General features: G+C 42.1%; 1 protein-coding gene across 4 annotated transcripts in view; it reads right to left on the bottom strand.

Moving 5' to 3' along the window:
- The window catches only part of DIS3L2 (DIS3 like 3'-5' exoribonuclease 2), a 746,747-nt gene that overhangs the window by 28,544 nt on the left and 692,491 nt on the right, over window positions 1–25,712 (bottom strand). For all 4 annotated transcript variants that reach the window (XM_089680086.1, XM_089680087.1, XM_089680085.1 and 1 more), the window contains 2 exons: window positions 17,724–17,871; window positions 264–394 (listed from right to left, as the gene is read on the bottom strand). In XM_089680086.1, the coding sequence (XP_089536212.1) occupies window positions 264–394; window positions 17,724–17,871 (279 nt within the window). The remainder of the gene's footprint in view (window positions 1–263; window positions 395–17,723; window positions 17,872–25,712) is intronic.

The raw sequence follows: 25,712 nt of genomic DNA, 5'->3' as shown, positions 1-25,712 counted from the left end.
TGAGGTTTCTTTGCAAGGGAGAAGAGGTCCATCACCTTTGGACATTTGTAAAAAACTGAGGACTCACAGGCTATAGGGGAGGTGCTGCCTCAAGAGCTTTGTCAGTGCCTAGTGAGCTGAAGGTACAAGTCTATAACTGCTGATCTCTGAATATTATGCCTGTGTCCAGTACGATTAAGATATACCATTCTACGGTGTGTGTTGATCCATTCAGGCACTTCTTGAATGCTCTGATGTATACTGCAGAATGCGCCAAGGCTTACCTTTACAAAAACAGAGAAGAAGAGCTCAGCACTAAGTTCCTGTGCCCTTTTGGATGCAGTCTTTCGATCATTACAATGATCTGCTTGCTTCTGGACAGCTTCCTGTGGCAATTTCAGCTTTGGACCACAGCCTAAAGAACACATTAAAGATTATTTGCAAAACAAATGTACAAAAACTATTTTCAAACTGCAAACGTTTTACAAATTGTGCATGTGCAAACATGTTGAAAAGCCAACATTCATGGTATCCTCATAAAGCTGCCTGGCAAGAGATACTTTTAAAATGATATCATGGTATCTTTATGGTTTGCATGTCTTCAGCATTTTATTAAAATGTTTTGAAGCTCTACATTTTTGGAAAGAAACAGAATAATGATGTATGATACCAAGTGATTACTGTATTTCCATAAACCTCTATTTTTACTAATTTTATTCACTGAAAAATGAGGTAAACAAACATCTACCAAGTTTTCAGTGAAAACGGTTTTTCATATTTTCAAAGTATTTAAAGAAATTATATTGCCCAATAACAAGAAAAAATGATCATTTTAGTTTAATCCTTTGAAAAAGGTACAATTATAGAAATACAGGCAATTCTTGTTTAAGACACTTTGATAAAAGAGGCTAAATGGGCTTAATTAAAAATGCTCTTGTAGTTGACCCACTCTGCTTTTCCTGAGGACCACTGTCACAAAACACAAAGTAGGGAGAATCCAAAAATTTCATCAGTCACCAAAACAGGAATAGAGGGGAAATCTTTCAAAGGTGACACTTGTTCCACTGACAACAGTTTGGTAGGCATTTCCCTTAGTTTTGCAGAGAAATCTCTTGTCTCCTCATTTTTTGTGCTTTAGATGCAGAGATATTTCCCCAATGAGAAACTGACCTATGTAGACTTATCACATGTTCAAGTTTAATATTTTTTAGAATATGTTAGCCTTAGATCTCCTGTAAGGTTGTTATTGCTGTCTGTGCCCTCATTGGGGAGATCCACTCACTATTTGTCATGTTTACCGTTCTAATTTAAAGCAAAATAAATCCCAAATATTAGGCAGTCCTCAGAACAGTATGTAGACTTATCATATGTTCAAGGTTATTATTTTTTTTTAGACTATATTAGCCTTAGAATGCCTTTAAAGTGTTTATTGCTGTCTGTGCCCACATTAGGGAGATCCACTCACTATGTGTCAAGTTTACCATTCTAATCTAAAGTAAAAGTAAATCCCCAATTTCGGGCTGTCCTCAGAACAGTAAAGGAGGGTAAATCTTAACCACTTGCTTCCAGAGGATTTATAGAGCTTTCTTTCAGTGGCATTTGATCACCACTGCGGTTATTTTTTGTGCTATTTTTGACTTTTTGCTATAGAACATATCCAGTAAAAAAAAAAAAAAAATGCCTTCTGCTACATCTTTGCTAGAACAAACAACAAAAAATTAATTGGTTTATGTGAAAGTTATAGCATCTACAAATGGCGGTATATATACACTCCAGAATTTAAATTTTTTTTTTACTAGTAATGGCAGTGATCAGCGACATATAGAAGGACTGCGACGGGCATTGGGTGGAAACTACCACTGACATCCCCAGTGACACTAATACAGTAATCAGTGCTAATAAGCACTGACACTGGGCATGAAGGGTTTAACATCTGGGGTGATCAAAGCATTAACTGTGTGCTGTGTTTTACAACAGGTGCTGTGTGTGTTTTACTAAGGAAACATACTGCTGTGTATCTCTGCTGTGCAGAGAAATACACAGCAGCATGTTACTGCTGTCAGGAGAGAGACCTGTGGTGTTTACAAACAGGTCTCTCCCCTGTCAGTGTTACTCAGCGATCGCCAGGTGGTGGCGGAGAATCTCCAGTCGGGACTCAGTGATTGACATCCGTAGCCACCAATGGCGGCGAAGGTAGGGTGGCGTGTGAAGGAATTAGCCTTTCAGCATTACCATACCGCCATATTGTCTCTTGACCTGAGATCTGCCATTTTAAGATAAGAATCCATTTTGAGATTTATGTCAGTACTTAAAGATGAATTTGTGTTTTAAGACTGTTTCTTACTTTCGATAAGAGTCTGAGGTTCCTCTTTTCCCTTCAGATGTAACTTCCTTTTTTCCTCTACCGAGCACAAGACTGAAAGTCTGCGGTGGGCTTTTTCCTGTTGCAAGAGTATTAATAAACTATAGCCAGCGCTAAAAGGGAAGTTGTCTACTTTCTATATTAATGTTTGACGCATATAATAATAATTAACATAAATGCTAAATGATTGGGCATTACTGACGTATATAATATTCTGATTGGTCAATGCATACCTGTCAATTGATTGGTTCTTATATTTCCATGTATTGTTTTAAGTTTCATATATAAGTTTGAACACGGAAGAATAAATTCAGTTCCTTCTGAGATACCACCTTGTGTCTGTGTGCAATTTCCTGTATCTCAAAGGGGACTCCAGGCCTGTAGACAGACATTGATCAGGGCCAGGGGACTGACGGGAGTCGGTAGCTACAGGAAGGAACGAGAGGAGCCAATTCCTTTCAATTGGGGGCTCGTGTCCGGGATGAGATAATCATCCTTTTCGGTAGGTAAGATTTTTTGTCATTCTGTCAATTAGTCTGTCTTGCCGGAAGGGCTCTGATTAAAATCTCATGCCCTTAGGTAGCACCGGGCTTCGCGTCTAAAGACGCTAGTGGCCAGGCGCAAAGTGCTGTGGGAAGCACAAGGTCTTTTGGAAAAGACCAGGAGCAGTTTTGGGAACTGCACAGTCTCTTATGAGAAGGGGCTGAAAAGAGTTTCTCTGAGAAGAAACCAGGAAAAGTCCGGGGCTGATCAATTCTGTCCTGCAACTCTTTGCTTTTCTTCCTATCGCATAGAAGTATAAGATAATTTGTTTGTGTGACACAAGTGCCCAGTTGGTAAGTGTATGGGCCAGAGGTCACTGAAGGTATTGTCAACTTCCGTTGTAAGACGCACCACCCCTTTAGCTAGGCCTTATTGGCTGATGACCTAGAGAAGGTGATAGCATGGTGACACGGAGTTGGGTGCCTATGTAAATGTCTTGTTCAAATTGTGTTGTAGGCTTATTGTTAGAAAAGTGGGAGTTAGTCAGAGTCAGGATATTATTAGAAGTATTGTATATCCAGGTTATAATCTCCACTTTTGGTCAACCACTAGAGAAAGACCCAATAAATATCTTAAGTCCAGACATTTTTATAAAGTAAATTGTCATTTGGAAGTTGACCCCTGTTTTTTGGGACAGCCTATAGGACAGATTTGTAACACAGACCTTTGTAAGTGTAAAAATGGGAAGTGGTCAAAGTAAGGATAAACTCCCTCCCCCAAATGTTGGTGAGACATGTAAAGATTATGTAGCCCGTATCTGTGGGACAGATTACTATCTAGTTAACCCCTGGGTGGATAAATTAGCAGACTGGAGTGAATTCATGGGAAGTGTTGACCCGTTCCCCCGTGATGGGAGCAATGATATTTTTCATATGGATATGATTAGGGGTCTCTGTCTGGGGGATAAACAGGCTTTCCCATGGTATAAGGGAGATCCTGTGTGGGATCAGAAATACATGACCAAAGGTGGACAAAATTGGTTAGAATTTGCCCCTCTCTGGTTTCATAGACAAACTGGGAAACAAAATAAAGCCAAAGCTAGAAATGTAGATGCCACTAAAATACATGCATTAGAGTCAGAAATAGACAGACCCACACACCCTCTCATGCCATTCCCTCCCCCATATGTCCCATCTGTCCCACAGCCCACAAAACTTTATCCATCTCTTACTGAAGAAGATATTGATTTTTTAGCCGGACATTATGCAGTCCAACACCCCACTGCACCTCCAGCACCAACACTTCCACAGACCCCTCAAATACCTAGTGCTGTTCACATTTCTACCACACAGCCTAGTACAGTTCAAACTCCCGCGCCCTCCCAGGGTGTGGTTCAAAGTCCTACCACACAGGGAGCGACAGGGGGAATAGCTGTTTCTTCAACTACTGAAGCAGATGACTCACTTGTTGATGAATCCGCTAGTTCAGGCTCTCTGCTGTTCAGAGCAGCTAATAGTCTAGGTATAGTGGACATGCTAAGTCCATCACACACACGCCATAATACCCAATATGGTATTGATTCCAATACACAACAGATGCCCTTCATGACAATAGGAGACAATCTATTAAAGAAACCCATTGAGATAGAAGACATAAATAGGATTGTCAAACATTGTCCAAGACCCACTGTTTCTTCAACGGCTACTGTGAGCTATTTGAAGAAAGCATGTAAAGGTAGAAATTACACACAAGAGGATATGCGCCTTATCCTCGATGGAATATTGGGACAAACTTCCCCCTGGAATTGGGGTAATGTTGGGACCATATCCATCCTAGAAGCAGGCAACATTACTGCCACAAATTATAAATTAAACACAGAAGATGGTAGGGACAATATGTGGAGAGAGGTCTCAGAAGAAATGGAACGAGCTTTCCAATCTAGATCCTCCCTTCCTACCGCAGTAGCCTGCAAGCAAAAGTCAGGAGAAACTGTGTTAGATTTTTGGAAAAGATTTAATGAGACATGGACACAAGAGGCAGGACTGACATTGCAAGACACCATGCATAGTCTACTGATTCAGACTTTCCTGTCCAATCTAAAACCCAGTGTCATGTTAACTGTAAAACAGATGATTTCTGAATGGCCCACTTGTACCAGAGAACAATTTCAATTGAAATTGACTGAGAAAGATGCTGCCGGATGTCTAGAGATACCCAAGGCGGTGGCCACTCATTTTCAGGAAGATCCCTTTCCCCACACAAACTCACCGTACAAGAGAAGGGGGGGTTTCAATAACCGAGGCAGAGGCCGGTTTAGGGGAAGAGGGAGGAATAATAGGGGACGGGACACGGGTTGTTTTAACTGTGGGGCTGAGGATCATTGGAGAAATCAATGTCCATATGAAACTCAGGACCACGCCCAGCATAGCCCCTCCCCAGGCCAACCACAAAGGGACCTCCCACAGCAGAATGTGAGGTTTCCTATCTCTTGGCAGACACAATCACAAAATAAATGAAGGTGCCCAGAAGGTGGTATCCCAGCATTCCCGCTTGTCTCTCACTCTTATAAGGAACAACCCCTTGTATCCTTGCATATACAGGGCAAATTAACCCCATTCTTGTTGGACTCAGGCGCGACTCGTTCGAGTCTGAGTGAGGATTATTATAAGGGAGAGGTAATGAATGCTGAACCTTCCATGGGAATAAATGGGATACTGACCAAGACTTATAAAACACCGCCTCTTCCAATTTTTGACCCCATACAGGGAATCACTCTGCTAGATCACTCATTTAGAATAATACCCAATTGTCCAGTTAATTTGTTAGGGAGAGACCTCATGGGAGAGTTGAACATCAACTTGAAATCCACAAAGAGAGGTGGTATAGTGGCTCATTCTGCCAAAATGCCAATCATCCCTGCCATGACAATGATTACTAAAGAAGACCCCTCATTTCCTGCTGGAACAATTAATGACAAAGTTTGGGCAAAAAGTGCCTTGGATGTGGGATTCATTTCCTGCACTCCATATAAGGCCACACTGAAGCCATGGGCTCAACCTGTGTTTCACAAACAATACCCTTTGTCAAAAGAAAAGGAGGAAGGAATAGCGCCCATGGTGGAACACTTTCTCAAGGAAGGAGTCCTTGAAGAGGTGATTTCACCATACAACAGCCCAATAAATCCAGTTAAGAAGCCGGACGGCTCTTACAGATTTGTGCAGGACCTGAGGGCCATTAATGATCTTGTGATTCCCATTGCCCCAATAGTGCCTGATGTACCAACACTCATTTCCTCCATCCCAGCTGATGCTGAGTTTTTCACAGTGATTGATCTGACAAATGCATTTTTTTCAATCCCTGTTGCCAAGGAGACACGCCCAATTTTTGCGTTTCATTACAGGAGAAAGACCCTTACTTGGTGTAAATTACCGCAAGGGTATGTAGATTCGCCTGTGGTCTACTCTGTTGTCCTCCAGGCTACCTTAAAGCCATGGACTCCTTGCCATGGTTCAGTTTTGGTTCAATACGCAGATGATTTGCTTCTCTGTAGTGTTAATCGGGCAGCCAGCCAAGGGGATAGTGTAGATCTCATGAACTGGTTATGTGAATGTGGTCATAAAGTGTCTAAGAAAAAGCTACAATGGTGTCAGAAAACTGTTGAATACCTTGGTTTTGTTCTCACAAAAGGTGAAAGGAAAGTCAGCCACAAAAGAGCTGCGGCTCTTATGGGTCTGCCCCGCCCATTGACCAAGAAAGACATGCTCACCTTTCTTGGTATGATTGGTTACTGCCGCCAATGGATACCTGACTGTTCCTACTATGACAACATTTTGAGACAAGCCACAGGTTCAGAAATGTCAGATCTTGTGAAATGGTCAGATGATATGTGCAATGCTTTTGTGTATCTGAAAAATGCTATGGTAATAGCCCCTGGTCTTGGTCTGCCCGCATATAATCAAATGTTTCATCTGTATGCTAGGGAAAATTGTAAAACTATGGCAGGGGTCCTGGCCCAGGAGCATGGAGGAAAACTCCGCCCTGTTGCTTTTTTCTCAAAAATGGTTCCAGTACAGGTCCAAGGCATGCCTGCGTGTCTCAGAGCACTAGCATCAAGCGCTATGGTGGTCCAAATGGCTACGTCACTCACTCTGGGACATGAGACCACCTTACATACCACCCACAATGTGTCTATTCTACTCAAGAATATACATACCCAACACATGTCAGCCCAGAGACTTAGTGGATATGAGGTTATACTGTTGTCAAACCCTAAGTTGAGAATAAAATATACCTCTCCCACTTCAGGTCCAGCTCCAATTTTAAATGCCTTATTAGGCTTAAAGGGAGAGCAGGATGAAGTTGTTCCACAGCATGATTGCCTGGAATTGATTCATCAGGACACCTCCCCAAGACAGGATATGTCTTCTGTGGCTCTTCCAGAGGCACAGAATGTTTTTGTAGATGGCTCTTGCTCGAGACCCACTGACACTGTTTACCATGCAGGATATGCGGTGGTGCAGTTGCCAGATAAAGTACTTGAAGCAAAACCCATCCCATACCAGTCAGCTCAGGCCGCTGAACTGATAGCCCTTACAAGAGCATGTCAGCTTTTTGAGGGTCAGGATGTAAATATTTACACAGATTCCAGATATGCGTTTGGCGTGTGCCACGATTTTGGAATAATTTGGGAAAAGAGAGGATTTATTGCAGCAGATGGAAAATCCATCTCACATTCATCTCTGGTGAAGGCTTTACTCAAAGCCATACAACTGCCAAGATCCCTTGCTATCCTACACTGTAGGGCACACACAAATGAACAAACTGATATTGCAAAGGGAAATGCTTTAGCTGACAAAGTAGCAAAAGAGGCGGCCCTTACCCAGCCTGCCATGATCCAAATGCCAATGCTCACCCCTGAAATGCCACTGTTGGATCAAACATTGCAGGATTTACAGACATATGCTACCTCAGAAGATATTGAGCAGTGGAATGCAGCTGGTGTGAGAAAAGATCCACAAACTGGACTTTGTGTCACAGAGGGGAGACCATGCATTCCAAAGGCCAGTGCACCTCTGTTCATCTCACAGTATCATGGAGTAGGTCACAGGGGATGGCAGGTTACATGTGAACTGCTGGATAATGATTTTTTCATTCCTGGCCTTCCCTCTTTGGTAAAATCATATGTGTCTAGATGCATTACATGCATAAGGAATAACCCAAACAATCCTCACAAGGCAAGACATGAACACCTGACATACCCATCAACACCTTTTACTCACCTACAGGTAGACTTTACACACATGCCAAAGGAAGGAAAAAGACAAGAATATCTTTTGGTAATTGTGGACATGTTTAGCCGCTGGGTAGAAAGCTTTGTAACCACAAAAGAAGATGCCCAAACTGTAGTGAGGATCCTTACACGGGAAATTATTCCCAGGTGGGGATGTCCACTCCAGATTAATTCTGACAACGGTCCAGCATTTGTGGCCAAGGTATGTCAGGATTTGGTGAAAACACTCAAAATTGAGTGGAAGTTTCACATTCCTTACCACCCTCAGAGCTCAGGTATAGTGGAAAGGATGAATAGGACCCTCAAGGATAAAATTAGGAAGGCTACTGGAGGTACCTTTGCAAACTGGAAGAAAATACTGCCTGCAGTCTTGGCAGAGGTAAGGATGACTCCTTCTAAAAAGACAGGTTACTCCCCCTTTGAGGTTCTAATGGGTAGGCCCTTTCCCACTCCCTGGGCTAGACAGCCACTCATGGTAGAAAGAGGGGATTTGGAATTGATTCAGGAGGAATATGTGAGAAAACTTATTGAAACTTTGGACAAGGTTGAAAGAAATGTTTCTCGCACCTTTCCTCTTTCTTCACAGGAACCAACTCACTCTTTCCAAGTCGGGGACCGTGTGGTGATACAAGCCCTCCATAGGAATCGGAAGCAAGAGTATCCCTTTGGGCCCCCCACTTCTGTGATCGCTGTCACCAGGACCGCTGTCCTGACTGAGGATTCCAAGGCCTGGATCCATGCCAGCCGTGTAAAAAGGGTGAACCAAGCCCCTAAGAAGCAAGACAAAGGCAAAGACACAGATACAGAAGAAGAAAAAGGAGGTGAAGCCGGTGTAAAAGTCTTTGAAGAAGATGACCTTTCTGATGCTCTCACAGAACTCTGGGCAGACATTTTGCTTCCTCATACTAGCAGCCCTGACTGTGTTCCTCCCAGTATGGACAATAACTAACTGTATTTATCACCCAGATGATTATGGAGTGATTAAGAGTATATGTAATACCTCCATACAAGCTAGTGACCCAGATAATGCAGAACCAGTGCACACACAAAACCATAGTACACAACATTCTAGTGTCAGAAAGAAACGAAGTCTAACCCGCACTAAGAGAAGGATGAGAAGAATGTCCTTTGTACAAGATAAGGGATGGGGGTTACAGGAAACACCAGTCTTGACTACTGAGGATGTAAATCAGACCATAGTGTTTACTCTGACTAAAAACCAGGTGTTTGACCCGACTAAAGTTACTTATGATATTGGACCTTATAATGTGTACATGTGTGGGAGGAATAAGCCCTGTGGTTACTGGGAGAATATATGGTGGACAACAGACCCTCATAAATGGGAGACCCAATCAGCTAGAATTCCCCTAGAGGACATAGGCACCTATCAAAGAATCTCTATAGCAAAAGGCCAAGGGAATATCATTTTCACAATAAGGAACCCACAGGTCAGAGATAGTGGGGAATATAGGTTGGGAATAACTGTGTCAGGAACAGACCCCTGGGCCAACCTCATATTACAGGTAAAACCCTCCCCAAGAGTCCATGTCAATACCATAGACAATTCATTCCCCAAAGTTAGGAATCGACTGGATAATGAGGTGACAGGAGTAGTGATGCAATCAGAAGACAGATTAAGCATTGAAACTGGTTACTCTGACAAAAATGAATGGATTGAATGGGTGAGATGGACCACTAAAAGTAAGGGACAGGGAGACTGTGTTTCATGTGCCAATCCCCGCCCCCTACTTGCCACAGTTCCTTTGTTAGAAGAAGAAACTAATATGTCCTGCCTAATTAGAATGTATAAAGATAACATCACTGAGAAGGAATGTTCTGATTTTGTTAAGAGGTTCCCTGTTACCGGATTACGAAATTTACCTTTGGCCTCTAAACCGGTACCAGGAAATTTTACCTGCTTTGAACATGATGATGCTAAGGGTAAAGATTTAGGTACATTCCCACCTAATTACTGTGTTAAGACCATCCGCACCTCCGCAGAAGGCTACCGGAAGGAATGGTTTCAGGACCACCGGCAGCAACTGTCAGATGTGTGGTGGCTGTGTGGAGATATGAGACTCAGAGCCAGACTCCCCAGCAGATGGAAGGGAAGCTGCGCTCTGACCCATCTTCTCATGCCTTTCTTTATGATCAAGGTAGAAGATGGGATAAGAAGCTTGCCCATCTTGGAAAAATCCAGATCTAGAAGGTATAAAAGAAATGCACCCCGTGGTTCCTTTGATAATAGAGTTTACATAGATGCTATAGGTGTACCAAGAGGAGTCCCTGATGAGTTTAAAGCTCAGGACCAGATTGCTGCAGGGTTTGCCTCTATTGCTATATGGGTACAGCCTAACAAAAATGTGGATTGGATTAATTACATTTATTATAATCAACAAAGGTTTGTTAACTATACTAGAGATGCTCTAAAGGGGGTCTCTGCCCAACTTGATGCAACATCCCTTACTGCTTGGCAAAACCGCATTGCTCTTGATATGTTATTAGCTGAGAAAGGAGGAGTATGTAAAATGTTTGGTTCCTACTGCTGTACTTTTATCCCCAATAACACCGCTCCTGATGGAAGCATTACTAGAGCCCTTCAAGGCCTCCAAATGTTGTCTGAAGAATTGGCTGAAAACTCAGGAGTAGAAAATCCACTAGCTGGTTTTTTTGAAAATTGGTTTGGTAGATGGGGAACTCTGATGAAAACTATGCTGATTTCTATAGTAATGGCTGCTGCAGTATTAACTCTGTGTGGTTGCTGTTGTATCCCCTGCATCCGAGGTTTAATGCAGAAACTTATTGACGCCACCATTACTAGAACCATGTGGAATCAGTGTCTTGATAAAGGACCTACTAAGGGCCCCAGGTACCAACCTGTAAAAAAGGTGTAAGGTCACGTGCGTGACCTAAGAGGGGGTTTGAAGGAATTAGCCTTTCAGCATTACCATACCGCCATATTGTCTCTTGACCTGAGATCTGCCATTTTAAGATAAGAATCCATTTTGAGATTTATGTCAGTACTTAAAGATGAATTTGTGTTTTAAGACTGTTTCTTACTTTCGATAAGAGTCTGAGGTTCCTCTTTTCCCTTCAGATGTAACTTCCTTTTTTCCTCTACCGAGCACAAGACTGAAAGTCTGCGGTGGGCTTTTTCCTGTTGCAAGAGTATTAATAAACTATAGCCAGCGCTAAAAGGGAAGTTGTCTACTTTCTATATTAATGTTTGACGCATATAATAATAATTAACATAAATGCTAAATGATTGGGCATTACTGACGTATATAATATTCTGATTGGTCAATGCATACCTGTCAATTGATTGGTTCTTATATTTCCATGTATTGTTTTAAGTTTCATATATAAGTTTGAACACGGAAGAATAAATTCAGTTCCTTCTGAGATACCACCTTGTGTCTGTGTGCAATTTCCTGTATCTCAAAGGGGACTCCAGGCCTGTAGACAGACATTGATCAGGGCCAGGGGACTGACGGGAGTCGGTAGCTACAGGAAGGAACGAGAGGAGCCAATTCCTTTCAGCGTGCACATGCACCCCCTACCCAGAAATGCAAATCATGTATATATACGTGAGTTTGCGCAGCCCTGCCGCCCTGTAGCAGTATTTCTGCTGTAGGGCAGTGGGCAATTGGTTAAAGTTGAGTTCCACCCAAAAGGGGAAGCTTTGCTTGTTTGCCTTCACCCCTGCCCCCTCCTCCACTGCCACATTTGCCACTTTTTGGGGGAAAGTGGAAACCTGGTTTTGACAGGTACCTGCTCCCACTTCCGGCTCAGTTCGACATGGCCCCCCTTCTTTCCCCCCCCCAGTCTTCTGGGACACTTCGCAGGAATGTAAGGATGCCCCATCTTTTCACAGAAATGAAAATTATCAACCTACAGAGGACTGAATTCAAAGAAACTCCGAAAATCAATGTGAAAAAAATTATACAGCAGGCTAGTCCATTCTATTGAAATGTCATTGCAGCAACTCAAAAATGGTACTCAGTAGTTTGTATTGCCCCCACGTGCTTGTATGGATGCCTGACAAATTCGGGGCATGCTCATAATGAGACGACAAATGGTGTCCTGGGGTATTTCCTCCCAGATCTGGACCAGGGCATCACTGAGCTTCTGGACAGTCTAAAGTGCACCCTAGCGGCAGCGGATGAACCAAAACATGATACCCCAGAGGTGTTCTATTGGATTTAAGTCAGGCAAGCGTGGGGGCCATTCAATGGTATAAATGCCTTCATCCTCCAGGAACTGACTGCATACTCTCACTACATGAGGCCGGGCGTGGTCTTGCACCAGCAGGAACCCAGGACCCACTGCACCAGCCTAGGGTCTGACAATGGGTCCAAGGATTTCATTCCGATACCTAATGGCAGTCAGGGTGCCATTGTCTAGCCTGTAGAGGTCTGTGAGGTCCTCCATGGATATGCCTCCCCAGACCATCACTGACCCATCACCAAAACAGTCATGCTGAACGATGTTACAGGCAGCATAATGTTCTCCACGGCTTCTCCAGACCCTTTCATGTCTGTCACATGTGCTCAGGGTGAACCTGTTCTCATCTGTGAAAAAAAACAGGACACCAGTGGCGGACCTGCCAATTCTGGTGTTCAATGGCAAATGCCAATCTAGCTATATGGTGCCTAAAAGAGAGCACAGGGCCCACTAGAGGACATCGGGCCCTAAACCTCATCCTGTTCCTCCTTGCACAAAGGAGCAGATACCGGTCCTGCTGATGGGTTAAGGACCTTCGACAGCCCTGTCCAGATCTCTTAGAGCAACTGTGTCTCCTGGAATCTTCTCCATGCTCTTGAGACTGTGCTGGGGAGACACTGCAAACCTTCTGGCAATGGCACGTATTGATGTGCCATCCTGGAGGAGTTGGGCTGCCTGTGCAACCTCTGTAGGGTCCAGGTATTACCTCATGCTAACAGTAGTGACACTGGCCCTAGCCAAATCAAAACTAGTGAAAAAGAGTTAGAAAAGATGAGTAGGGAAAAAAATGTCAGTGACTTCCACCCCTAAAACCATTCCTGTTTTGGGGTTAGTCTCAGTGTTGCCCATCTAGTGCACCTGTTAATTTCATGAACACCAAAGCAGCTGAAAATGATGAACAACCCCCTCTGCTACTTAACTGACCAGATCAATATCCCAGGAGTTTAATGGACTTGATCCTATACTCTGATTATAAACTGTTCCTTTAATTTTTTTTTAGCAGTGTATTTTATTATGGTTTAATACTAATTTAAACAAGGCTACCTACAGTATATCTTCATGTTTTTGCTAAACCTATTGTCTTCACTTGTTGCTGGAGGCCACAATATTGCCTGACATACTGTATGTTGGATAGATTCATTGGCTACAGATTAATTAATCTATGTAAAGCAATTTACATCTTCAAACTCTAGCCTATGTCATATCCAGCAATCTGTGCAGTTAAACCTTTACTCAGCTGTGGATTTGCTACCTGCTACCACTATGCTTTTGGATGCATGACTTGTGTATTCGATAGCTACAGCTTATGCCTTTTCAGCTTATTCTCATTACTGCAGTTTTCCTTCTGCATGGATGCAATTTACTTAAACTTTAAGTGTTGCTTAAGTTTACCGGTTTTGTATGCTATGCAAGAGCAAATTCAAGTTGTAATGGATGGCAGTGGATATACAGCGGGTAAAATAAGTATAGAACATTTTTATAGGTGAACATATTTCTAAAGGTGCTACTGAAATTACATTTTCACATCGGTAACAACTCATGCAATCCATACATACGAAGAAACCAAAACAAATAAGTTCAGAAATTAAGTTATGTGTAATAAAATGGAATGTCACAGGGAAAAAGTATTTAACACGCTAACTGAAATTTATTTAATACTTCGTGCAAAATCCTTTGTTGGTAATGACCGCTTGAGGATGCTTCCTTTATAGAGAAATTAGTCACATGCATTGCTCGGGTGTGATTTTGGCCCATTCTTCCACAGTCTTCGAATCCTGAAGGTTCCATGGGCCTCTTCTATGAACTCTGATCTCTGATCTTTAGTTCTTTCCATATATTTTCTATTGGATTCAAGTCAGGTGATTGGCTGGGCCATTCTAGCAGCTTTATTTTCTCTCTTTGAAACCAATTGAGAGTTTCCTTGGCTTTGTTTTTGGGATCGCTGTCTTGCTCAAATGTCCACCCTCGTTTTAATCTTCATCATCTATCCATCAAGAATGTCTTGGTACTTTTTACCATTCATCCTTCCTTCACATGAATTTTGACAGTACCATATGCTGAAAACCAGCCCCACATAATGATGTTCCAACCTCCAAACTTCACTGTTGGTATGTTTGCACAAAATATTAACATTCCATTTTATTACACAATTTCTGAACTTATTTGTTCTGGTTTCTCTGTACATATGGGTTGTTACCGACATGTGGTGGAAAATGTAATGTCAATAGCACCTTTAGAAATATATTTACATAGAAAAATGGTGATGCGTTCAATACTTATTTTACCCTCTCTATGCTAATTGAGTCCTATGGTATATATGTACAGTAACAGCAGATTTGGGGATAACTATAGCCCTTTCTAATATGATTTCTTTAGTGGTTTACTTTGATGCTTTATCACTTTTTTTTCATGAGGACGCACTTTGTATTTTTTAACCAAACTGGCTTGTTGATAATTGGGTATGCAGAGCACAGGGCAATGCAAGTTTTAAGGGTTTCTTATAGCATGCACAAGATCAAGCACAGAGGTGGCTACATTCTTTCCAGGACTGCTGTAATATACACACTGTCAGCTGGAGCTCCTATTAAGGGTGGTGATATGATTTTGGTGCACAGTTCTGTGGTGTGGAGATGTGATTGATAATCCGATTCATTTTTGCTTGTGAGTGCATTTTTATCTAGTTTTTAATTATAAAATAAAGGGTATTGCTCCTGTGTGCTGTTCTCTCATTTGTGTATTCCCTTACACTGATGCAGGGATATTTCTCCCTTTGCCACAGTTAGCAGTATTTTGGGGTATAAGAACTATGGCATACAGGTGCATCTCAATAAATAAAAAAATCATCAAAAAGTTAATTTCAGTAATTCAATTAAAAAAGTGAAACTCATATTATATAGATTCATTACACACAGAGTGATCTATGTCAAGCATTTCTTTCTTTTAATATGGATGATTATGACTTACAGCTAGTGAAAACCCAAAATGCAGTATCTCAAAAAAATTTGAATATTGTGAAAAAGTTCAATATTGTAGACTTATAGTGTCCCACTCTAATCAGCTAACTCAAAACACCTGTAAAGGTTTCCCGAACCTTTCAGTGGTCTCAGTCTGGTTCAGTAGGTTACACAATCATGGGGAAGACTGCTGACCTCACAGTTGTCCAGAGACAGTCATTGACACCCTCCACAAGGAGGGTAAGTCGCAAGAGGTCATTGCTAAAGAATATGGCTGTTCACAGAGTGCTGTGTAAAAGCATATTAATGGAAAGTTGAGTGAAAGGAAAAACTGTGATAGAAAATGGTGTGCAAGCAACAGGGATAACCACAGCCTTGAAAGGATTGTGAAAGCAAAGGCCATTTAAGAATTTGGGGGAGATTCACAAGGGGTGGACTACAGCTGGTGTCAGTGCTTCAAGACCCACCACACCATGCATCCAGGACATGGGCTACAACTGTCGCATTACTTGTGTCAAGCCACTCCTGAATCAGAGAATGTCAAAAGCACCTTACCTGGGTTAAGGAGAAAAAGGACTGGACAGTTGCTCAGTGGTCCAAAGTACTCTTTTCGGATGAAAGTAAATTTTGTATTTCATTTGGAAATAAAAGTCCAGAGTATGGAGGAAGAGTGGAGAGGTACAGAATTTAAGTTACATGAGGTCCAGTATGAAGTTTCCACAATCAGTGATGATTAGGGGGAACCCTGTCATCTGCTGGTGTTGGTCCACTGTGTTTTATCAAGTACAAAGTCAATGCAGCCCTCTACCAGGAAATTCTAGAGCATTTCATGCTTCCCTGTGTTGACCAGCTTTATTGCGGATTTTTTATTTTCCAGCAGGGTTTAGCACCTGCCCACACTGCCAAAAGTACCAATACCTGGTTTAATGATCATGGTATCACTGTGTTTGATTGGCCTGCAAACTTGCCTGACCTAAACGCCATAGAGAATCTGTGGGGTATTATCAGGAGGAAGATGAGACACACCAGACCCAACAATGCAGACGACCTAAATGCCACTATTAAAGCAACCTGGGCTTCCATAACATCTCAGCAGTGCAACGGGCTGATAGCCTCCATGCCACATCACACTGATGCAGTAATTCATGCAAAAGGAGCCCCAACCAAGTATTGATTGCATATTATACTGTACATGGACATACTTTTCAGTAAGCCAACATTTCTGTATTAAAAAGCCTTTTCTTATGTGATATTCTAATTTTCTGAGTTATTTAATTTTGGGTCTTCACTAGCTGTAAGCTATAATCATCAAAATTAAAAGAAAGGAATGCTTGAAATATATCACTCTGTGTGTAATGAATCTACATATATAGTATATGAATTTCACTTTTTGAACTGAATTACCAAAATAAATTAAACTTTTTGATGATATTCTACTTTGAGACACTCCTTTATGTGTGCAGTGTACACAATGAATAGGCACAGGTTCTGTTTAAACATCCCCTTTAAATTGCAAAAAAACAAAACAAAAACCAAAAACAAAGTGTCATGAAGTGCAGATTACAAGCCCTTGATGTGGTGGCTGCATTTTCAAGCTTTTTTTTTGCTTTATTTTCAACTAGAAATCTAGAAAATAATACTTCTTGTCCCTGGGTCACTGTATCGGTGGAAGGAGGCAAAGACGTCACCATAGTCCACTCTATTGATATGGACAACAAGCTTGTCCAAATCTCTTCATCTCCATTACATCAGGGGCAGGGCAATAAGTAGTAGCTTACGGACCACTGATAGAAGATATTCTTTGGTGCAGCTCACAGGAGTGACAAAAACTGCATTTCTGGCAAAATTTTTGCATTTGCCGATTGTGTTCTTAGCTTGAAAATAAAAGAAAACTAATGTAGCATCCCACATTTAGGGACTGAAAGCTTCAATACAGTGTGCAATATTGCCATGCCAACCCTGTGTTGCAGAACTTGTTATTGCTTTCTACTCCAGAAAGCCCCTGGTCTTTTGTTTTCCTAGTCATGCTCACATTTTGTCTTACTAGCTGGAAATCCAGGCAGATATCCCCTATAGATATTGCTAACGTTTACATATTGTTTATACTATTTAAATTTTGACTGAAATGGGCATCACAGAAAGGGTGCCCAGTTGATGATCATGTGCCCAGTTTATGATCAGGCCAATGGCATTCAGAAAATGCCCCTGGGTATACTCACCAACACATGATACATTGCGGCAGTGAACAATAATGGCGGCAAATCATATGCCAGAAGAAAATGTATAGACATTGAGTGCAGTGTGATGGAGGTACATCACGTTCCCCTATATAAACAAAGTATCAAGTATGCGATTTTGCTTTCCAAGCCAAAAGGAGCAGCATGGAGCAAAAAACAAGGGAGTGTTGCAAGAGGCCTAAAAGTATACTCACCAAGAGATGATGCAAGAAGGCGGTGAACAATAACATCAGCAAAGCGTCTTATGGGAGAAGTGAAGTGAGTGTATAAAGGGACGTTAAGGGCATAGTGATGGAAAAGGCTCTCATTTCTAAGCACTCCGGTACAGAAATATACGGCCATCTATGGAAAAAGAACAGAACAGGAATTCATATTAGGCTTTATTCACTTCTACAATGTTCTACAAATTCCCAGTGCAGTTTTAGAGTAATACAAATTGCAGTCCAGTGCATTGTGGTGTCATTCTGAATGGCACCACAATGTAGTACTACTGTAGCAGGCAATGTACCTGAACTGCAGATCACCACAACAAACATGTCATGCATGGTGTGCTTGGTAAAAAAAAATTTTGTGCTTTAAGGTGCACTGCCAGCCTACTCAACGGATAGCCTTAACGCATAACATGTGCTCATGCAATAGTGTGAGTGGGCCCTTAATATCCTGACACCAGAACAAGAAATAGGTATAAAAGGCACAGAGAGCAATAAAAACATTACAGGGTTCTAAACCTTTCTTCATGCAACAAAAGTCGTTTGTGTTTCTCTCCACTAGAGAGATTTTCCATGACTTCCTGTCTCCTTGACCCACTCACCAGAGCAGGAGGGAGGAGAAACCTCCCCAGCTGGAAAAGAAACCGTAATAGAAACCTGACAGAGGTTTGAATCCTAACTGGTCAAAATATCTTGGAGTCTATTAAATCACACAGGGAAAAGTAACTCTTGAGACAACTAGGTTTCCTGCATACAGGATATTCCACACTGGCAAACAAAGCAGCAAGTGAGAAATAACACCTGCCACTCCCATCATGCTCCAGTTTTGTGGAAAAGCAATAGCAGAATTGGGTCATAAGACAGAGAAGTGAAGACCAGACCTGTCTCCTAATGAACGCCAAAAAAAGGGATTTTAAGTATGTATTATTAAAAAAAAAAAAAAAGAAGAATTTCTGACTTACCCTAAAATGCTTTTCTTTACCAATATTAAGTGATACACTTCCACCCCTCTGGCTTATAATCACACCTACTACTGCTTTTATACAAAACTGAAGCATGAGGATAAGAGTGAGAGGGTTATACTTCCTGGTTAATTTTTTTTGCCGTCTCCAATTCTCCTGCAGGTGGCAGCATAACACTATGTACCTACAATACTCTTACTCTGTTCCTTCAAGTACTCCAAGAAGAGGATTATTCGGGTATATAGGGACAGTCAAAAGCAATCCAAACGAGGGATTGGCAACACAGCAAACGATGAGCGAACAGGTCCACAAAAAAAAAAAAAACACTGGCGCTAGACGGAGTTCACAGAGCTGGCTGAAAGACCTATGTCTATGTCAAAAGTTGGCATCAGAAGAGGCCTGACCATGTACATGGTAAAACTGAGAATGTGTGAACAAAGACCAGGTGGCTGTCATGCAACCTGAAAACAGATGCCTGATGCTTAGAAGCCCATCTCAGAGATCTATTTGAGTACACCTGGAAAAAAAAACAGAACCCTGTCCTTCAAGAAGTTGTCTCATGAAAATGTTTAAACATTTAAAGTGGTTGTAAAAGCTGAAGGTTTTTGCCTTAAGGCAGGGGCTCCAAACTTTCTGAACAAAGGGAAAATTTACTGTCCTTCAGACTTTGAGGTAGGGAAAGGTGGAATATGGTCAGTGTGAGTAGAAAATGCCGTGTCTTTAATGGGAGCAAACAATGGCTCATCATTAGTAATAATGGGAGGAATAGTGCCCCATTGTTATAAGGGAGAAAAATAGTGCCCCATCATTGGTGTCAGTGGGAGGAATAATGCCCCATTGTTGGTATCAGGAGAAGGAATAGTGTCCCATCAATAGTGTCAGTGGGAGAAATAATGCCCCATGGTTGGTATCAAGGGAAGGAATAGTGCCCTATCAGTGGGAGGAATAGTGCTTAATTGTTTGTATCAGGAAAAGGAATAGTGCCCCATCATTGAGGTCAGTCGGAAGAAAAGTGCCCCATCATTGGTGTTAGTGGTAGGAACAGTGCCCTATTGTTAGTATCAGTGATAGCGATTATGCCTCATTGTTGGTGTCAGTAGAAGGAATGGTGCCTTGTATCAATAGGAGGAATAGTGCCCCAAGGGCCTGATAAAGGCAACCCTAGGGCCACATCCAGCCCCCAGGTCACAGTTTGAAGACCACTGTCTTAAGGCATTCTCTGCATTAAGGTAAAAAACCTTCAATGCTCAGTTCTCTACCTCCCCCAGCTCCGCCCTTTATACTTATCTGAGCCCAATTTCTATCCAGCAAAGTGCATGAGAGCAAGGGCTCTATAAACGCTCTACCTCTTCACTGGCTTTGAGACAGCTGCAGAAGCCATTGTCTCCCACTGTTGTCAATCACAGCCAGTGAGGAGGGAAGGGGTGGACGGGGCCGAGATGCACTCTACGACTGATTGTAAATACATGGCCCTGGCAGACAGATCACACAGCCCTTTTACTATTTTGAATGAACAGGCAGCAACGCAGGACTGTGTCACATCAGGAAAAGGGATTTATTTTTTGTTTAGCACCAAGGACACACCTTTATCAACATCAAATTTTGTAAAAAAATGTGTTTTAATTAAAAATATAAAAACCATATATACAATATTTGCAAAAAAACTATTTCATTGATACATTTCAGAATACATAAATAGACCATGATCTTGCATATAGGTCACAGACAAGCTGAATTTTGTCAACTCGTTTCACAGCTAGGATTCATTTCTTGGGGATGTGTGTCACACATCTGTCACGTTTGTTGCGCAATAGTCTAATGAATCTACAACTTTTCACCATATAACTTTAATCACATGTACTGTGAAAAAGTGCTAATGTATCCTACATTTATGAATAAACATGTAAACTTATAAATATATTCCCACTTCCCTATTAATATTCCTTCTATACTGTGTACTTGTCTCAAATAAGAGCACTACGTGTCACTTCTGTCTGCTGCCTAATTCCTCTGCTATCAGCATGAATCACTACAGATTTTCCTGACATCAAGAGAAAATTGGTGACAGGGGAGGGACCTCTTGAAAATTGACAGCCTCAGCTACGTTCTTGTGTGCTACATAAAGGGGGGTGTGCCCCTTCCCTCCAATCTCTTCTAGCCTTTGAAAGACTGTAGAGAAGAGAAGACTGCAGATAAACGTGTACAGCTTACATAGGAGGTTTGTTTTCATCTCTTTGTATCACCTGAGTGCTTTACAACCACTTTAAGGGTGTAAGTCCTGAGACAACTATAGGGAGTGAACTAGAAGTTTTAAAAGGCTGGGGACTTTTAAAAAAGAGCCGAGACTGGTCATTTTTGAGAAATTAGATGACGGTTGCTCATGTTTTAAATATGGTATAATACGCTAATCCTTAAACATATGGCTCTGTGTCTGCAGAGTGAACCTCCTCCAGAAAGGATGGTATACTTCTCATCTTTAACTGAATGTGCAGTAGCAGCAGTAGGTAAATTAGAAACCAACTTTGGAGGAGAATTAGAAAACGTACGTTTGTGACTTCTGCATCCTGAGTCCGCAGAGATTTTGCTCATTAATTTTGACATAGCTGCAAAAATTCCTCCATGGATATAGCAAAGAAGGGAGCCATGCCCTAGGGAGCTAAAGAGGACTCTGAGGAATGTGTGGACTCAAGCAGGGGACAGTGATTTGAGCTATCCAAGTCAGGACATTTAGGAATACTGCAAGCTGCCAAGAGTTGTTAAAGGATGATGAGCTGGAAAGGCCTGCAGGACTACTTTCCTTACTTATGATCTGCCACACTAATAGCATGCAAGTGAAACTATTACCAACAAGGTTACTCATGGACCAACTGCAGATTTGGAGGGAGTAAATAGCAGTCTGTGACCAGGCCACTGTAGGCAGCAGCAAGGACAAGGTCAAAGCCTTGCAAGGAGCAAATGTTGGATTACTTTATGAATGGAAGTAGTATGAGGAGTGCATTGTACAATTTTAGACCACATGACTGGCCAGGGTGCATGTGCAGGCCAGAGTGACTGTACAGGGTGTGCAACACATTAAAAAAGTATTGAGGCCCTTCCATTAAGGTGCATGCAACAGATTAAAAAGATGCGTCATGGCCCTTGAAAAGAATTATCTGCAACATGTCACATTGCTCACAGTTAAGCGTGAAGGGAAAGACACATTAAGACATGCCAGGCTCTATAACAAAAGTCACAGCCCTAGTAACTTACCTCAGTGGTGGTCTGGATGGTATCCATACAACAGACTGTACCGATGCAGGGTTAACATGCACATAACATACAATCTACACCACTCTGGTGGGTATACTCCATCAGGTGTCTTCAGGGACAGGTTTACATCAGACAGGTGTATTACGACCCTGGACCTGTAAAGCACTCTGTGGTCAACTCAGTACACAAAGTGTCTAGAAAGTGCCCAGGCAGAGCCCAGGGTCTGCAGGTCATGTTAGAGACCAAGCCCCTGGCCTATACACAGGAGAGTCCAGGTACTGCCTCCAAGGATACTGGTGTACCAGCTGATCCAGAAAACTGTAAAAGTGAGCACTCTTGGCTTGGCAATATCAAGGAAAAAAAAGCCTTAATAAAAAGTAAGACAATTGTAGAGGGAAAGGATTTGTTTCTCTCTGGAGGAGAGAAAAGATGCATTCTCCTAGGACACCAGCAAAAAACTAAAACATAATGGGAGTGGGAGCGATTATATCTGGCTAACAGCTTTGTTTGCCAGTTTCTGATCTGTATGCACAGTAGCACCCAAATGTCCCAAGAATTACTTTTGTATCCTTAATGAACAAATCAGGAAAAATATAATGGTCGGAGATAGACTTTAAGTGAAAATATTAATGCATACAAGCATTGAATGGTTTCCACTAAACTAAAACAAAAGTATTTTACAAACTTGATATTTTATGTACGATAAAAATGGCAGAATTAAAAAACAAAAAACAAAAACCCCATCATATCAGACAAATTTAGGATATTTGATTTGCCTGCAAAATTATTAACTTGTAGTACATCACATTCATGACTATTTGGGTATGCTGCCACCATCAGGTAAACTAGTACTGGACAAAAAAAAAGGCAGGAATTCCTCACCCAGGCATAACCTGTCCCAGCTCAGTAAGCCTCAGTTTTGTAGCAAGCAAAAAAATGCAAATTTCTTAATTGTTCATTACAGGACACTTCATATTCATGACCAGTTGGGATGTCCCAAAGCACTGAACATGATGAGTGGGCAACACAAGAAGGCAAACGTGCCCAGAACAAAAAAACAAAACTGGCATCTACACAGGTGTGAATATCCACCTGGTAGAATTTAGTAAATGTGTGAAGAGAAAACCAGGGAGTAGCCAAACTCTGCACAACAGAAGATTAGTGCTGAATAGCCCAGGAAGCACCGACATTGCTGGTGGAATGGGCCTTGCCTGTCCATGGAGGTATTTTGCCCTTGTTACCATGAATCAAAGACATGGTGGATCAAGAAACTACTTGACCTTTGCAAGGGCCTTCAGGTAAAACAAACAGGGACCTTAGACTGTTGAAACAAAAGTGCAGATAAATTCTAACAGTAAAGTTCCTTTCCCTACTGATTCTTAAGATTAGGACACAAAGCTAGCAAAACAACATACTGATCCTGGGGGAAGGAAGAAAACATCTTAGGTGTAATAAAAAAAAAAAAAAATCCAAGAACTCAACCCCACCTTGTCCTGGTGAAGAACCAGGAAAGGTTCCTTGCAAGAAAACCGCAGCCAAATCTAAGACCTTGCAAGTCAAAAGGCAAAAACAGCAACAAAAAGTCAGCCATTTGTGTAAGAAGCATCAAAGAAATCTCATAAAGAGGCTCAAAGAGGGCCACACAAGAGGAAGAATCCATGTGACACCCTGTTCAAGGGCTTATATCAAGGAACAAGACATGATCTTGTCAGGTCACAAACAGAATGGATGAAAGATCTGTTCCTTGATGGTACTTAAAAACATCTTGATACCAGATTGGAGAAAAGTTAAGTTATGTTTCATGACATACTGTTGGGAATGAAACTTTGCTTAATACCAGGTGAAAGAAGCCTTCAATGTATGTACATCTTTGATCGACTTTATTATAGACAAAATTCTGCGAATACCTCCCAAGGGACCATTCTTCCAGATTCAGTTGTTGATGGCTGAGAAAGACCACCTGCCAACTTTCCATGTTGGGAATTTGCACAGTGGAGAGGCCTGGAATGTGAAGCTCTACACAGGACAAGATTGGGTCAGCCTCTTCTGGACCACTCATGACACTGCTGTGGCATTGTCGGACTGAATCCTGACAGGGAGACCCCAAAGGTGGACATCCGAATCATCTGAAGCTCCAGGATGTTGATCGCTAACCTCTACTCCTCTGGAGAAAATGTTCCCTGAACAAGGAGGTTCTTGGGAATACCTTCTGCCCAATAGGCTTGCATCCATTGTCAAGACCTTCCAAGTCATCAGATGAAAGGATTTTCCAGTATCCAGAATCTGCATGGAACCTCACCATTCCAGAGCGGAATTGGTCTTGGTAATCAGATACATTGGCAGATACAAGCACTCCTGACGCTTGTCCCAAACTGGCAGGATATAAAAACTCCAGCTTGTAAACCTCTAGAAACCATGCTGTAAACACAGTCTGTAACTTCCTGAGTCCAGGCAGTAGCAAAGGCTGACACAAGTCCCCCCTCTCAAGTGAGGAAGGGGAGGAGACACCCCTTCACTATGAAGAGGACATACCTTCGGATCCTGAGGACTTTAGGGTTCAGTCCTGCTTATGGAATTGGGACTTAGGCTTCTGCTTAGAGCTGGAGGCTTGCTGTTTTCCAAAGAAACCCTTCTTGGTTTCTGAAGACTGCACTTGTTTCTGAACTATCATGTTGTTCTTCTTTAGGGGCAATAGCGTGCTTTTAAGCACAGTCACTTTCGGAATTAAGGCATCCAAGGATGGTGCAAAATAAAAAAAAAAACAAGAAAAAAAACAAACATTTGCCCTTGAAAAGAAGCACCACAATGTAATTCTTGCAGAGAAGTTCTGTCAACCAGCACATGAGCCATAGTATCCTTCCCATGAGGACAAACATGGTGCCCAAGCTGGAAAGCTGCCTTATGGAGTCTTCCAAATCAACCACTCAAAATTCTTGAAAAATCTTCCAGGAACTGCCAAAATGGCAAGATTGCCCTTGTCCAATTCACCAGAACAGAACATACACTTTGTCCAAACTGTGAAGGCTTGGCAAACTCCCACTGCAGGCTGCAGAGCTGCTCCAACCAGAAAGGAAAACACCAGAAAGAGGGTCTTTCACTGCTTATATGTGTTGTCTTTAAAGACCAAGACCTCATCCATCTTATTCAAGTAGGGAATGGCTAGGTCAACAGCCGGAGAGCCCCATTTCTTCTAGAATTCCATGTCCATGTGGTACTGCTGAGCAAATTGCTTTGGTGGTGAAAACACTTTCTATGGGTGAGCCCAATTGGCACATGTTACTTCCTGCAAATGTGGGTGTACTGCAAAATATTTTGGCATGTTTTGGCAGCTGCCAGGACCCAAATCCTTTATATAAGGACTCCAGAAATAGCAACTTCAAGTTAGTTCACACCATGTCCACCAGGAAGCCCACTGTGGTATTCTGTATCTTCTGTGTCTGAGACAGCATGGACCCTGAGATTCCTCCTGGGAGGACTCCTCTACAGAGGATTCCTGATCCTCAACAGCTTCCTCCTCTTCCTGAGAATGTTCTCCAATGCCTCATCTCCCTACAAAGGAGGAGGGTACCCAAGTTTGTATCCCAGGAATTCAAAAAACTTAAGAACCCCTGAGAATTGGACCTGCTAACTTAATTTGGGAGCCCACCCCATCACCCTTCCCTCACCTCTTTGCCTGCATGACGACATGGTTTACTGAGGGTTAGCAGGCCTATTAGACCTAATAAGCGTGTTTCCACCCAGTTTAAAAGAGTATCAGTTCAAA

The sequence above is a fragment of the Staurois parvus genome, unplaced genomic scaffold (assembly GCF_062004578.1).
Source record: "Staurois parvus isolate SC_StPar_1 unplaced genomic scaffold, SC_StPar_1.0 ptg000235l, whole genome shotgun sequence".
Taxonomy (NCBI): Eukaryota; Metazoa; Chordata; class Amphibia; order Anura; family Ranidae; genus Staurois; species Staurois parvus.
Note: the sequence above shows the minus strand (reverse complement) of the source record. Positions and strands in the feature narration are given on the sequence as shown.